Genomic DNA, 14,582 nt, shown 5'->3' with positions numbered 1-14,582 from the left:
TGCTTCCAACTAAAATCAGTGGTAAAATTCCCATTACTTCAGTGAGAGCAGGATCGGGCCTTTACGAGCAGAGTGAGTATGGGGAAATAATGCGGGGGAGGGATAACTCAGTGGTTTGAGCATTGGCCTGCTAAACCCAGGGTTGTGAGTTCAATCCTTGAGGGGGCCACTTAGGGATCTGGGACAAAATCAGTATTTGGTCCTGCTAGTGAAGGCAGGGGGCTGGACTTGATGACCTTTCAAGGTCCCTTCCAGTTCTAGGAGATAGGATATCTCCATTAACTTTTTTATTTTATTTTGTGTTTCATATTTACCCATTGGCATTATGACTGATTTCAACAATAATTAACTAGTGTAATGTTGTGTGCTGAAAGCCTCATGATTTCAACACTGAATGGTATAACTTCATCTTTTCTAACTGCTTTTATTTAACTTTTTTGCCTGTGAAATGCTTTAAAATGTATTCTTTGTCCATTACAGAACGAAGACACAATTCAATGTGTAAACCTTCCCCATCTCCAGCTTCTCCACCCTCCAATTCCAGGACATCACTAGTACAAATTAAACAGAAATCCTGTATCAGCGGCCATAACCCTGTCAGCAGCAACTCAAAGCCATTCAAAACTCCCAAAGACAATCTACTTACCTCCACTAGCAAACAGCACACAGTCTTTCCTTCAAAAGTATCAAGGGATAAACCATGGTAAGTACCATTACAGTGGATAGCTGATTTGTCTACGCTTGTTTATTTGTATGTTTATTTTAAAACCTGTTTGTGTATCTCATGGTCCTCTAAAGAATATACGTTTTCTTCTCTTCTGAATGCATAACCTGAGCCCAGGGATTTCCTCTGGGGGGAAATGGGGAATAAGTGTTGTGTTGTTTCTATACATATTTCTATAAAACCTGACCCCAGGTGTGTGGTGATAGATTAAAAACTCTAGGAGGAAAGAGAAAGATTGAAGGTTCACCTTCCTAATGTACTATAAAATGTTTACTTCTCTGAGATATAGAGCAAGGGAGATGTCTTTTAAGTTTGGTAACTTAGATCCATAGAGCCTGTGGACCATCTGACATCACTTAGGCCGACCTTAAAATTAATATGCTTAAATAGTAAGAACAGGATTTTCAGTAGTGCTCAGCATTGGCTTCGCTAAAGTCAATGAGGGCTTGTCTTCTGCAGCCCTACCACTTGTTTTGGGCACCAGCTACCACTGAATCTCATTGTTTAAGTGCTGACAGTATGCTTCATGCTCTGTGAGACTGCATAGAGCAAAGTACAATCTGTAAAAATCGCTGTTCTCTAGGTCTTTCAGCGTGGATGGTATTGTCTATGCATTTAGGCTGTGAGATCTTTGAGGCAGTCCTCTTACGTCTTAATGTTACACTGTCAGTGTTTAACAAACTAATTGAGCACAGTGGAGTTGTGAGAATGTAAATAAGGGCTAAATTGGTATTTTAAATCTTAAGAAACTAACTTGTCTTCAGTTATATGGAAGAAGGATGCTTTTGTGATTAAGGCCTCAGACCAAAGACATCTGGGTTTAGTTTCTGGCTCTTAGGATATGTCAGCACAGCAGCTGGAAAGGTGCTTTCCAGTGTAGATACAGACACATCTAGCTCTGCTTGAGCTCGCATGCTTACAGGTAGCAGTATGGCTGCAGCAGCTAGGGTTAGCCTCCTGAGTTCATACCTGGGGGTTAGGCAGGATTGAACTCGGACAGCTAGCCTGAGCCACCACCCGTGCCACCCAGCCATGCTGCTATTTTTAGCATGTTTGCTCAAGCAGAGCTAGTGTGTCTGTCCTCCACATGGGAAGCACCCTCCTAGCTGCTGTGTAGACATTGCCTTACACAGTTGTGGTTTTTTGTGTGTGTGACCCTGAGCAAGTCACTTAATCTGTCTGTGCCTCAGTTCTCCATCTGTAAAACTGACATAGTAGTACTTTCTTTCTCTTTGCCCTACTTCTGTTTTAAGTTCTTTGGGACAGGAGCCTTTCTTATTATGTTCAGATATAGTACCTAGCATAATAGTGTCCTGATCTAGGTTGGGGTCTCTGGGTGCTGTTGTTACACAAATAATAATAATCAAATGCAGTTTTTCTTGCTATGTTCTACAAACCATTTGTGCAGTGAGACAGAAAATATCAACCCATCCAAATCACTTTAAAAAATACCAGGTTACGTTTTTCTCTCTGATGTATTGTGAGCGATTCACATTGAATTCAAAGGGAGCTGCTTCCATATATCTTCAGAGTTTAGCATATTGCAATTATTTTTAACAAACTTGGTTCAGTTTTGACTTTTTTAAACGGTTAAAAGTAGTGAGTGTCCCAAGCAATTATGGTGCTAACATTGACTGAAAATAGTAAACTTGACCTTTTAGACTACATATAAAAGAGATGGGGTACAGGTTATCCCAAATCGAATGTAACTGCTTTCCAATAATGTGACAAAATAATACTACTGATCTCATGCTGACATTTTTAGTATCCTTACACAAGAATAAGACTTTTTAAATATTGTTTGAGATTAAAAAAAAAACTCTTGTAAGCAACAAAATACAAATGGCTTCAAAGTGTTCACATTACAGACCATTGAAATGTTCCTAGTTCTGGTGTTACAAAATAGTAACCTACACGGAAAGATTTCATCTCATTGGCTCGTCTGGTCAAGCATGTAATATGGGGGCCTTTGTTAGCACGCGCGCGCACACACACACACACACACACACCCATGTGGAGTTACTTTAACCTGGCTCCATCCATTTTATGTCATCATGCCCACATCTGTGTTTGTTATGACCCAAGACCTCCTGGAGGGGTCCTCAGTAGTCTCTGCCCCTTGCAGGATTATGGGGAGTCAGAGGTTTCGTGGCTGTAGTGGGGGCTGATCAACCCTAGGTTTCTTGGATTTAAGACTTTTTTTCTCCAAAAGCCCCTGGCTGGAGTTAGTAGTGGAACCCAGGTCCACCCACTCCACTGGGTTTCAGCTCAGGGACCTTGTTTGGAACAGCCAAAACCAGTCCTCCTCAGTCCCTTGCCGCTCCCTGAGCTTCTTCCTACCTCTCCTCTGCTCTAGGTTTCCCCAGCCTTGTCCTGCTTCCCCCTCTTTGGAGTGTTGGTTTGTCTGACAGCTTCTCACCAGTCTGCAGGAGGGAGCCTCTCTGCAATGCCTGTGCCCCTCTGGCAGCTGACCTGCCCTCCTCCCTTGCAGCCTTCCTATCTTCAGAGCTACTGTGGGGCTGCCAGTCACTTCTGGCTGAGCAGACAGGCAGTTACTTCGTTAACTCTTTGGGTGCCAAACCAGGAGAGGTGTATAGGCCTTATGACAAAATATTTGTTAGCCATAATTCATGTCCTTCACAGTGCCAGCAGATGGCCTTCCATAAATCAACCAAAGCCCAGTGCAGAACAGCATGCCCAGTGCATGTTCACCTGGCTGACTTTATCCAAAAAGTTCTAAAGCAAAATAAACATTTCCACCAAAGCAGAATAGAAAACATTTATTGAAGACAGAGAAGATAAATCCGTTCATTTAATGGACTAGTGTAGTAGCATTTGATAACACTTAGTGTTTCTATCTAAAAAGCAGCCGACGTGTTTATTGACTAGTCCTCACAACATTCCTGTGTGGTGGTAAGGAAGTCTCGTGTAATCTCATTTTACAGATGGAAAAACTGAGAAATATTGAGATTAAAGGATTTGCCCAGTATCAGAAAGCAAGTCAGTAACAGAGTCAGGATTAGAACTCATGAGATTTTTTTCTCCCAGTCTTGTGTGTAGCATGCAAGATCACACTGCTTCTCCAAAAAACAAAAAAACAACAACAATCCCCCTCTCCCCGCCCCCAAAAACCCATGCCCACTCCACGTTTTAACACTGATCTTCCTGTGCAGGTTCCAGCCTCTTCCATGGCAAAGTTGCAAGCTTCAGGAAAGTGAGGACTGATTTTTCTTTTCACTTGGAACTCAGGAAAAGAAGGTCTGATTATAAAGTATTAGAAGATACTGACTATTCAGTAGATGGTTTCGATTTTTTTAAGGAGAAATTATTCATACAGATTTTAAGGTTAGACGGGACCATTTACAGTATTCTAATCTCACCTCCTGCATAACATAGGCCATAGAATTTCAACCAATCCTGGATCAGGCCAATAACTTGTGATTGAACAAAAGATATCTTGTAGAAAGAAATATCCAATCAAGAAAAAATAGTAAAAATAGTTTTAAATAATAACTTTTAATAATTGTAAAGACAGTCACTAGTCTCTTCTAAGTCAACCCAATTGCTTGGTCCCATAAGCTTTCAAATCACCTGGGTCTGGGCCGAATCTATTCACTGTTGATAGCTCAGTATCTATAATACATGCTCCTAGGCTCTGACCTCTTATCTGACCCTTTCTTGGGATATGGGACACCATTGCACAGCTGCAGTAGATGTCTGGATGTCTGAGACCTCCAGAATCCCCCAGTCGCTTACACATATTCCCTCAGAGCTCCACCTACAATATGGACACTCTGGGTGTCTAGTTAAACCCCTTCTGTGACAATGTGGCAGGAAAGCAAGGAACACAAGCTTAGCATAAGAAACTCTGAAGCGGAGACTTAAGTCTTTGAGTGCCCGAGAGTTACAGATCTTTGAAAACAGCAGAAGTTCTGAGACACATCCTCCCCTATTCTGATCTCACTCTTCTTGTGAGTCTGAGGTTTGTTAGGCTGGGATGAGTCCATCCTGCTCACTCTTTCCTGCAAGTTCTCCTTATGTGTGGCAATGGTCGACTGCCTTGCACAGAGCAGAACTTATTCTTAAGTAGGATGATCTCTCCTCTGTGCTATGTGTCCAACTGAGACGCCCAGCCCCACATCCACCTTGTCATGCTTGCCCCATCTACAGACCCCCTGTATAGGGAAATCATTGTTCCAGAGGGGCGGGTCAGCAGTTGAGAGACAATCTAAGTCAGGGCCCTAGATTGCCCATGTTGATAGTTTATTTGTGATACTCCTTCAACAAGGTATCAAGAATCTTTCCTGGATAGGGGCGGTGTTTGTAATGTGGTACAATATGCTGCTGTCAGGCAAGATTAGACATCTGTTCAATATATAATACAAAATGCAGTTCATAATTTAGACTTATCCCATTCATTCACAGTCTCACTAATGCTGTATACAGAGGTAATACCACCTCCCAGCTGCTACTCCACGTTCCCCTAGGATCACAGTAGAGGCAGTTCTTGATTCAGTCCTACGTGGAGCACAGGATCTGGTCCAAGAGGTCAGTATAGAGGAACTGCTGAGTAATAGCAATCATAATGTAATTAAATTTAACATCCTTGTAGGGGGAAAATACCAAAGTAACCCACTACAGTAGCATATAACTTTTAAAAAGGAGAACTATGCAAAAATGAGGAAGCTCATTAAAAGGAACAGTGGGTGACCAGATGTCCTGATTTTATAGGGACAGTCCTGATATTTGGGGCTTTGTCTTATATAGGTGCCTATTACCCTCCACCCCTTGTTCTGGATTTTTCACACTTGCTGTCTGGTCATCCTAGAACAGTCACAAGAGTGAAATGCCTGCAAGATGCATGGAAACTGTTGGGGCCTCTATTATGGTGTTTTTAAACTAAATGTATTCCCCAAATAAAACAAAAAGAGTAAGAAGACCCAAAAAAATGCCACCATGACTTTGCAGAGTAAGAGAGGCCATTCTAGGCAAAAAGGCATCCTTTAAAAATTGGACGTCAAATCAAAGGCCATGTCTACACTGCTACTTATGTTGGCAAAACTTATGTCTCTCAGGGGTGTGAAAAAACACATCCCTGAGCGAAATAAGTTTCACCGGTATAAGTGGTAGTGTGCACAGCACTCGCTATATCAGCGGGAGAACTTCTCCCATCAATATAGCTACCACTGCTTGTTGGGAGTGATTTAATTATGTCAATGGGAGAGCTCTCTCCTGTCGGCATAAAGCAGCTACATGAGAGACCTTACAGCGGCGCAACTGCATTGGTACAGTGGTGCTGCTGTAAGTTCTCTAGTGTAGACATAGTCTTAGGCCTTGTCTACACTACAAAGTTTTGTCGGCAAAAGTTATGCTGCTTTAATTAAAGCGCTTTAATTAAAACCACTGTTGCATGTCCACACTAGCTCCTTGTGTCGGCAGAGTACTTTCACACTGAAAGCTCTAGCATCGACACAGAGTAGTGCACTGTGGTAGGTATCCCATTATGCAACTGGCCCACAGGGTGCTTTGGGAAGGGTTTGCAATGCCTTATGGGGCAGGTATAGCGTCACATGATGCAAGTTTCTCAATCCCATCCTACCAAGGGCATCCTAATAGGTTGTCAGCTGCTTTTTCAACAGAAGCAGGTGGGCAGGGAGGAGAGGTGAGTGGTTGTCTGGAGCTGGGGAGACAGCAGGCTGTCCGACCTATCCTGAGGCAGGAGGAGGGGGACACCCCCCCCCACGTCAGACCCCAGCTCTGCTCGGCACAGCAGTCTCTCCCGAAGTAGCCCACTCTGCCTGCCTGCCTATGGTTCTGTGATTCCTTCTGAGTTCTTCCACAGCCTCTTCAGCTGTCGGGAATGGCACCCTCAGCAGCTCTGTGAGCTCTCCACACTGAGGAATGTCAAAGCAGCACAGCGGTTCCGTGTGTGTCCTTGTCCTCCTCTCTCTCTCTCCACTCCCCCTCCCCCTTGGCTCCCTGCAGCCGCAGTCTGCCTGCCTCTGTGTTTCTAGTGCAGGGTAGAACAGGAGCATTCCTAAGATTTTCTCTTTGTTCCCGAAATGGAGCAGCACGCTCAGCTGTCAGATACTTCCCGGAGCTTTGAAAGGGCAGCAGAGATCAAAACAAAGAGCACAGCGGTCACGGCAGGCATTGTGGGATACTGGCGGAAGCCAGTTCTGTCGACAAAACAAACAGCAGTGTCTGCACTGATGTTTTGTGGCTTTAACTTTGCCGCAAAAGACTTTATGCCTCTAGTTGAGGTTTTATTTTGTCGTCAAAACAGCAGAGTTTTGCCTCCAAAAGTAGCTTTGTAGTGTGTACACCTCCCCTGTTTTGTCAGGCCTTAGTGAGGAAAATAGAAATGAATGTAAACTATGGAAAATCAAGTGTAAAAGTATAATAAGGCAGGCCAAGAAAGAAGTTGAAGAGCAACTAGCTAAGGACACGAAAACTAACAGCAAAAAAAAAAAAAAAAAAAATTGAGCTGCATCAGAAACAAGAAGCCTACCAAACAATCTGTGGGGCCATTGGACAATTGAGGTGCTAAATGAGCACTCAAGGAAGACAAGGCCATTGTGGAGAATCTAAATCAGGGATCTGCAACCTATCAATTCACTCTGATTTAAGGTTTCGCGTGCCAGTAATACATTTTAACGTTTTTAGAAGGTGTCTTTCTATAAGTCTGTAATATATAACTAAACTATAGTTGTATGTAAAATAAATAAGGTTTTTAAAATGTTTAAGAAGCTTCATTTAAAATTAAATTAAAATGCAGAGTCCCCCAGACCGGTGGGCAGGACCCGGGCAGTGTGAGTGCCACTGAAAATCAGCTCGCGTGCCGCAGGTTGCCTACCCCTGATGTAAATGAATTCTTTGCATCAGTCTTCACTGCGAAGGTTGTAAAGGAAATTCCCACACCTGACCCAGACTGAGGTGTCAGTAGAGGAGGTTTTGGAACAAATTGTTAAATTAAACAGTAGTAAGTCCCCAGGACCAGATGGTATTCACTCAGGAATTCTGAAGGCACTCAGTTACAGAATTGCAGAACTACTAACTGTGCAATGTACTCACTCACTCACTCATGCCCGTCACCCCAGTCGGGGTATGGGCCGCCAACCACAGATCTCCAGAGTCCTTTATCCTGGGCCATTTGCTCTAGCTGGTTCCAGGTATAGCCCATTTTTATGCTATCAGCCTGAAGGTCTCGTCGCCAGGTGTTTCTTGAACGGCCTCTTTTCCGCTGCGACCTGCGCCGTCTTTCTTGACTCGTACATGGTCCTCACGTTCCATGTACCGATGGTAATCCTCCTGGTTGCAAGAAGGGTAATCGGCTTAGTGGCTTCCTCACGACTTTCACCACCCAGTGTCATGCGTCTTCAAGTTGAAGACCCTTCTTTTTCCAGGCTAAAAGTCTCTGTTATCTCTATTGTTGGCGTTTCTGTAGCAGGTTGATTTTTTACGGGGTGGAGTTGCTAGCCCCATGCCCAACCCTCCTCCTTTATCCTGACTTGGGACAGGCAGATGGCCCCAAAGGACCTCTCTGGTAGAGTTTGTGCAATGTAACCTGTCACTTAAATCCGTCTCTGTACCAGATGACTGGAGGATAGGTAATGTAACACTGACTTTTTTTTTTTTTTTTAAGTCTGCAGAGGTGATCCTGCCAATTACAGGCTGGTAATCCTAATTTCAATACCAGGCAAATTGTTGAAATTATGGTAAAGAACAGACTTATTGGACACATAGGTAAACACCATATGTTGGGAAAGAGTCAACATGCTTTTTGTAAAGGGAAATCATGCCTCACCAATCTATTAGAATTCTTTGAGAGCGTCAAAAAGCATGTGGACAAGGGTGATCCAGTGGATATAATGTACCTTGACTTTCAGAAAGCCTTTGACAGGGTCCCCACACCAAAGGCTCTTAAGCAAAGTAAGCAGTCATGGGATAAGAGGGAAGGTCCCCTCATGGATCAGTAACTGGTTAAAAGATAGGACACAGGGTAGGAATAAATGGTCAATTTTCACAGTGGAGTGAAGTAAATAAGGTCCCCAAAAGGACCTGTACTGGGACCAGAGCTGTTCAACATATTCATAAATGATCTGGAAAAAGGAGTAAAGAGTGAGGTGGCAAAGTTTGTAGATGATACAAAATCATTAAAAATAGTTAAGTCCAAAGCTGACTATGAAGAATTAGAAAGGGATCTCACTAAACTGGCTGACTGAGCAACAAACCGGGAGATGCAATTCAGTGTTGATAAATGCGAAGTAATGCACATTGGAAAATGTAATTCCAATTATATGTACAAAATGATGGGTCTAAATTAACTGTTAATACTCAAGAAAGATCTTGAGTCATCATGAATAGTTCTCTGAAAAAATCTGCTCAGTGTGCAGCAGCACTCAAAAAAGTTAACAATGTTAGGAACTATTAGGAAAGGGATAGATAATAAGACAAAAAATACCATAATGCCTCAATATAAGTCCCTGGTATGCCCACACCTTGAATACTGCATGCAGTTCTGGGCACCCTAACTCAAAAAAGATACATTAGAATTGGAGACAGTACAAGGACAACAAAAATTACTAGGGTATGGAATAATTTCCATAAGAGGAGAGATTAAAAAGGCTGGGCCTGTTCAACTTAGAAAAGACACAGCTAAGGGGAGGTTTGTAAAATCATGAATGGTGTGGAGAAAATGATTAAGGAAGTGTTATTTACTACTTCACATAACACAAGAACGAGGGATCACCTAATCAAATTAATAGGTTTAAACCAAACATAAGGAAGTATTTCTTCACAGAATGCACAGTCAACCTGTGGAACTCGTTACCTGGGGATATTAGGAAGGCCAAAAGTATAACTGAGCTCAAAAAAGCATTAGATAAATTCATGTAGGATAGGTCTATCGATGGCTATTAGTCAGGATGGTCAGATGCACGGCCCCATGTTCTGCGTGTCCCTATACCTCTGGCTGCTAGCAGCTGGGCCTGGACGACGGAGGATGGATCACTCAGTAAATTGCTCTGTTGTGATCATCCCTTCTGGAGCATCCAGCACTGGTCACTGTTAGGAGACAGGACACTGGGCTAGATGGACCATTGGTCTGACCTAGTATGACCATTCTTATGTTCTTAGCCATAGAATCACTCTGGGAACTCCATGTTTTTTTGGTTATCCCTAAGTCCTTTTTGGAGCTGCAGGCTTCCATGATTCAGTCCCCTGTCAAACAAGTATGGCCTACGTTCTTTGTTCTTAAATTCATGACCTTGCATTTGGCTGCATTAAAACACATGTCCAAATGAGCCTAGCTTACTGTGCAATCTCACTGTAAAACTTACCTGTCGTTGTTTACTACTCCAATTTTTGTGTTGGCTGCCAACTTTACTAGCCGTGATTTTATATTTTCTTCCAAACTGATAAATCTGTAGATTAGTATTTCACCAATAACATAACTTGCAGGACCCCACAAGAAACCCCTGATGGCTAATGATTTTCCATTTACAGTGACATTTGGAGAACCATCAGTTAGCCATTTTTAATCCATTTAATATGGGCTACAAAGATTTTGTATAGTAATAATTGCTTAATCAGAATGTTGTACAGTACTACATCAGATTATATTACGTTAAGCAGTAACCTTTGTCAACCCAGTTTATAATCTCATCAGTGAACAATATCAAAGTTGTTTTCAAGGCCTCTATTTTCCATAAAAATATGTTGACTTGTGTTAATTATGCTATCTTTTCATTCTTTAGTGATTTACCCAGAATCAGTGTCACATTGACTAGTCTGTACTTCCAGGGTCATCCTATTTATCCTCTTAAATACTGACACAACATGAGCTTTTTTCCAGTCCTCTAGAACTTCTCCAGTATCCTAAGATTTGCTGAAGATGAGCTTCAGTAGTTCAAAGAGCTCTTCAGCCAACTCTTTTAACTCTTGAGTGAAAGTTGTCTGGTCCAAGAGATTTTAAAATATTTAACTTTAGTAGCTGCTGTTTAATATCCTCTGGTAGTTACTGTTGGAATAGAAAGTATTTGATGATCACTGTAGGATGTGAATACGTCATTCAGCTTCTTTCCAAATACAGAATAGAATATTCGTTACTTTTGCCTTTTCTGAATTATTGACAATATTTTTGCATTATTGTTGACAATTTTACTGTTCTTTTCTTGTAGTATTGTAAGGTCTTGTCTATATGAACAATTAGTGGGTGGCACAAAGGGATGTGAATCTACCCCATACTACCCTGCCACGGACTACCTGTCCATATGGACTCTGCTGACACTCATTAACATTTAATTAATGTGCTTTGATCTAGCACTGTTTCAAAGAGTATTAATGCAGTAAGGCCCAGAGCTCCCATCAAGATTGGAGCCTCGTTGTGCTGAACAAATCTAAAATAAATGACAGATAATGTCCCCAAAAGCTTACAATCTAGACTGGGACAGGTTGTAACGTGGATAAAGATCGAAATGCAAGTGAGTGTGGGGAAACAAGTGCGGCAGTAATAGAAAGCCAGAGTTGTATATATTAGCTAGTTGTATAATTTTCTGACATTGCAGTTTTCTTTTAAATAAGTGAACAAGAGATCTTTAATGAATCGCTAATCATCTGTCAGTCTAGCCATCATTATTAAGCACTTTATTGTAAGCTGGGTACAGATGGGTCTTAAGAAGAAATTTGTGGGAGGACAAGAGTAATGGCTCTCCCCTCCAAATACTTAAAATATATTTTCAAAAACCATCTTTAAAAAAAAATATTGCAAGGGGAGACTTTATCCACCTGCTTTTTAGAATGTATACTTCAGCCGGGTGCCAGATGTTTTCTTTTGCTAAGTTTCAGGAACGTTAACAATTAAAATGTAAAGTTCTCTAGCATAGGAAATTGGGTTCTGTGCTACTATGCAGAAACTTTGGCTGGATTCTTGGTCCTAGGGCCTAACAGGGCCCAGAAATGAAGTGATTGGTGCCTTATCTTGCTTAAAGTTCTGCAATGTTGGGCTACAAAATGGTGTGTGAAAGGCTGGGAAAATAGTCCTCTGACATAGATGTGGAAGGTCTCCTGGTGAAAAGTGTTTCTGAAAGATAGGACATAATTTTTTTTAACATAGACATAAAGATTTTAAGCCCAGAAGGAACCACTATAATATCTAGCCTGACCTCTTACACAACACCAGGCAAGAAACTTGATCTTCTAATTACTGCCAAAATAGTCCTAAAGTCTTTGAGGATAGAGGTTTTATTTATTTCTACTTCTGCTTTCCACATTAGAAAAACTACTATCCTAAGTAAAGTAGCAAAAAGTACCTGAGATGTGTTACATAGTCATTGATTTTTTTTTCTCTGCTTCTACACACCAATATGTCTGCATGGTACATGCACAAAAATCATGGCATGGTTGTAGATTCAATCCTTGTGATAGAGAGTTAGGATGTGTCTACACTGCAAACTTTTGCCAATGCACATTACATCAGCATAAAGCTGCCACAGTTAGCATGTTGCTTATGTGCGTGCGTGTTTGGCTCTTTGCGTCGGCGCTGCCCATGCTCACCACACGTGCATGTGTCAATGCACAGTGCGGTGCGCCATGGGTAGGTTACCACCATCCAGCACGCTCTTTGGGAAGTTTTGGCAATTCATGTTAGGGCAGAAACAATTCACACGGGGCAACTGAGAGCCCCAGAAGTCAACTTCCCAGCATGCAACTCTCCATCCCATAATATCTATAGCCCATAATTTTTGCAGTATTTTAAAAAATCCGATGAACCCGTGCAGCCCACCTCGCTGTCTGCCATCTCTGACAGAAGCATTGAGCCTGCAGTGCTCTGCACTATTGTCATGAGCATTGCAGGCACAGGGACACATGATCCTCCCTTATTTGCAGAGCCACAAGAAAGAACCAAATCAGTGGGGAACATAATGAATTTGTTAAGGACTGATTGCTGTGGGACATAGTCAGAACTAATTCAAGGTTGGAGGTGGTATTCATGGAGCAGCTGCAGATGGTGGAGTTCTGCTTCTGGGCCCGAGAAATGAGCACTGACTGGTGGCATCACATCGTAATGCAGGCTTGGGATGATGAGCAGTGGCTGCAGAACTTTCGGATGCATAAGGCCACATTCCTGGATTTGTATGCTGAGCTCGCCCCAGCCTGCCAGTGCAGGGAAACCAGAATGAGAGCTGCACTGACTGTGGAGAAGCAAGTGGCGATCGCACTTTGGAAGCTTGCCACACCAGATTGCTGCTGATAAGTGGGAAATCATTTTGGAGTTGGAAAATCCACTATGGGGACCGTTGTCATACAAGTGTGCAGGGCTATTAACTGTCTCCTGCTGTGCATGACTGTGCCTCTTGGCAACGTGCAGGACATTGTGGATGGATTTGCAGCAGTGGGGTTCCCGAACAGTGGTTGGGCGATAGCACTCATATCACTATTTTGGCACCTGCCCACCTTGCCACAGAGTACATCAATAGAAAGGGCTACTTTTCTCTGGTTATTCAAGCATTGGTGGATCACCGGGACACTTCACCGACATTATTGTTGTCTGCTCAGGTAAGGTGCATGATGCTCACATCTTTAAGAACACAGGACTGTTCAGAAGGCTGCAAGCAGGGACTTTCTTTCCCTACCAGCAGATTACCATTGGTGATGTTGAAATGCCAATAGTGATCCTGGGGAACCAGCCTACCGCTTGCTCCCCTGGCTTATGAAGACATACATCGGCCACTTGGATAGTAGCAAGGAAATATTCAGCTACTGGCTCAGCAGGTGCAGAATGACAGTTGAATGTGCTCTTGCTAGGTTGAAGGGATGCTGGTGGTGTTTACTCACAAGATTGGGTCTCAGTGAAAAAATCATCTCAATGGTTATAGCTGCCTGCTGTGTCCTGCATAATGTCTGTGAAGCAAAAGGGGAAAAATTGCCGCTGGAGTGGAGTGGGAGCGGCTCTCTGCTGAGTTTGAACTGCCAGACCAGATGACTATTAGAAGAGCTCAGTGTGGAGCTATAGGGCTCAGGAAGATTTTGAAAGAGCACTTTAACAGTGAGCCAGAATAGTGCATAGTGGTGTTTTGGGGCCCACTAGAAATTGTGTGGTGCTTGGTATACACCTATGAATATAATGCAGTCAATGCTCCTATTAATTTTGTGGTGCATGCTGTACATTTATGATTATTATGCTGTGTTTTTTTCACTGATCCTGAGTTGTCATGTTGTACAATAACAAATAAGTAGGTGCTTTCAGTACTGCTAGGCATTCTGCAGCATATGTTGTGAACTAATAAAGATGAACTATTTTCCAAACAATAAAATTTTGAGTAATGAAAACACTGCAAAAAAATTCTGTCCAAGTTAAAAGTAAATACATTTAAAACTTAATAAATTTATGGAATAGAGCTTAAGAAAGAGAGAGAATATTTATGGCCATTTTTGCTACATGTATAGCAACTGTGGCTCTTTCAGGTCAGTGTATGTGAAGCTATGGTTGTCCTTAATGTCCTCAGGTGTGGCGTGGTCGGGGTAGGGATGTGACCCCTGATGCAACGTGGAATGTTGAGGAGGGGTGCAGGGAGGTGCTATAATGGAGTTCTCCGTGGACAGAAAAGGGAGGTAAACCTGTGGTTGTTGAACCTGTAGGTCCACAAGAGTGTGCAGAATCTGCGTTTGCTGCTGGAGAAAAACCCCATTGTGTCCTGGTGCATCTCCCTCTCCTTTTGCTGGTGTGACTCCTGGGCCTTTCTCTGTCTGCTCTTTCCTTCTTCATACAGTTTGCAACATTCACCCTCCAGGCCCTCTACTCTTGTCTGATGCAGCTCTGGCTTGCAGGATCTCTCTGAACATGTCATCCCAAGTC

The 14,582-nt window shown here is 42.6% G+C and overlaps 1 protein-coding gene across 4 annotated transcripts in view; it reads left to right on the top strand.

Annotated features, from left to right (window-relative positions):
• ATXN7L1 (ataxin 7 like 1) overlaps positions 1-14,582 on the top strand; it is a 188,678-nt gene that overhangs the window by 116,313 nt on the left and 57,783 nt on the right. For all 4 annotated transcript variants that reach the window (XR_003369658.1, XM_024208509.3, XM_026648684.1 and 1 more), the window contains one exon: positions 481-703. Coding sequence is in view for 3 of the 4 variants with exons in the window: in XM_024208509.3 (XP_024064277.2) it covers positions 481-703 (223 nt within the window). In the remaining variant the exon portion in view is untranslated. The remainder of the gene's footprint in view (positions 1-480; positions 704-14,582) is intronic.

The sequence above is a fragment of the Terrapene carolina genome, unplaced genomic scaffold (genome assembly GCF_002925995.2).
Source record: "Terrapene carolina triunguis isolate 2854851 unplaced genomic scaffold, T_m_triunguis-2.0 Scaffold68, whole genome shotgun sequence".
In the NCBI taxonomy this organism is placed as follows: domain Eukaryota; kingdom Metazoa; phylum Chordata; order Testudines; family Emydidae; genus Terrapene; species Terrapene triunguis.
Note: the sequence above shows the minus strand (reverse complement) of the source record. Positions and strands in the feature narration are given on the sequence as shown.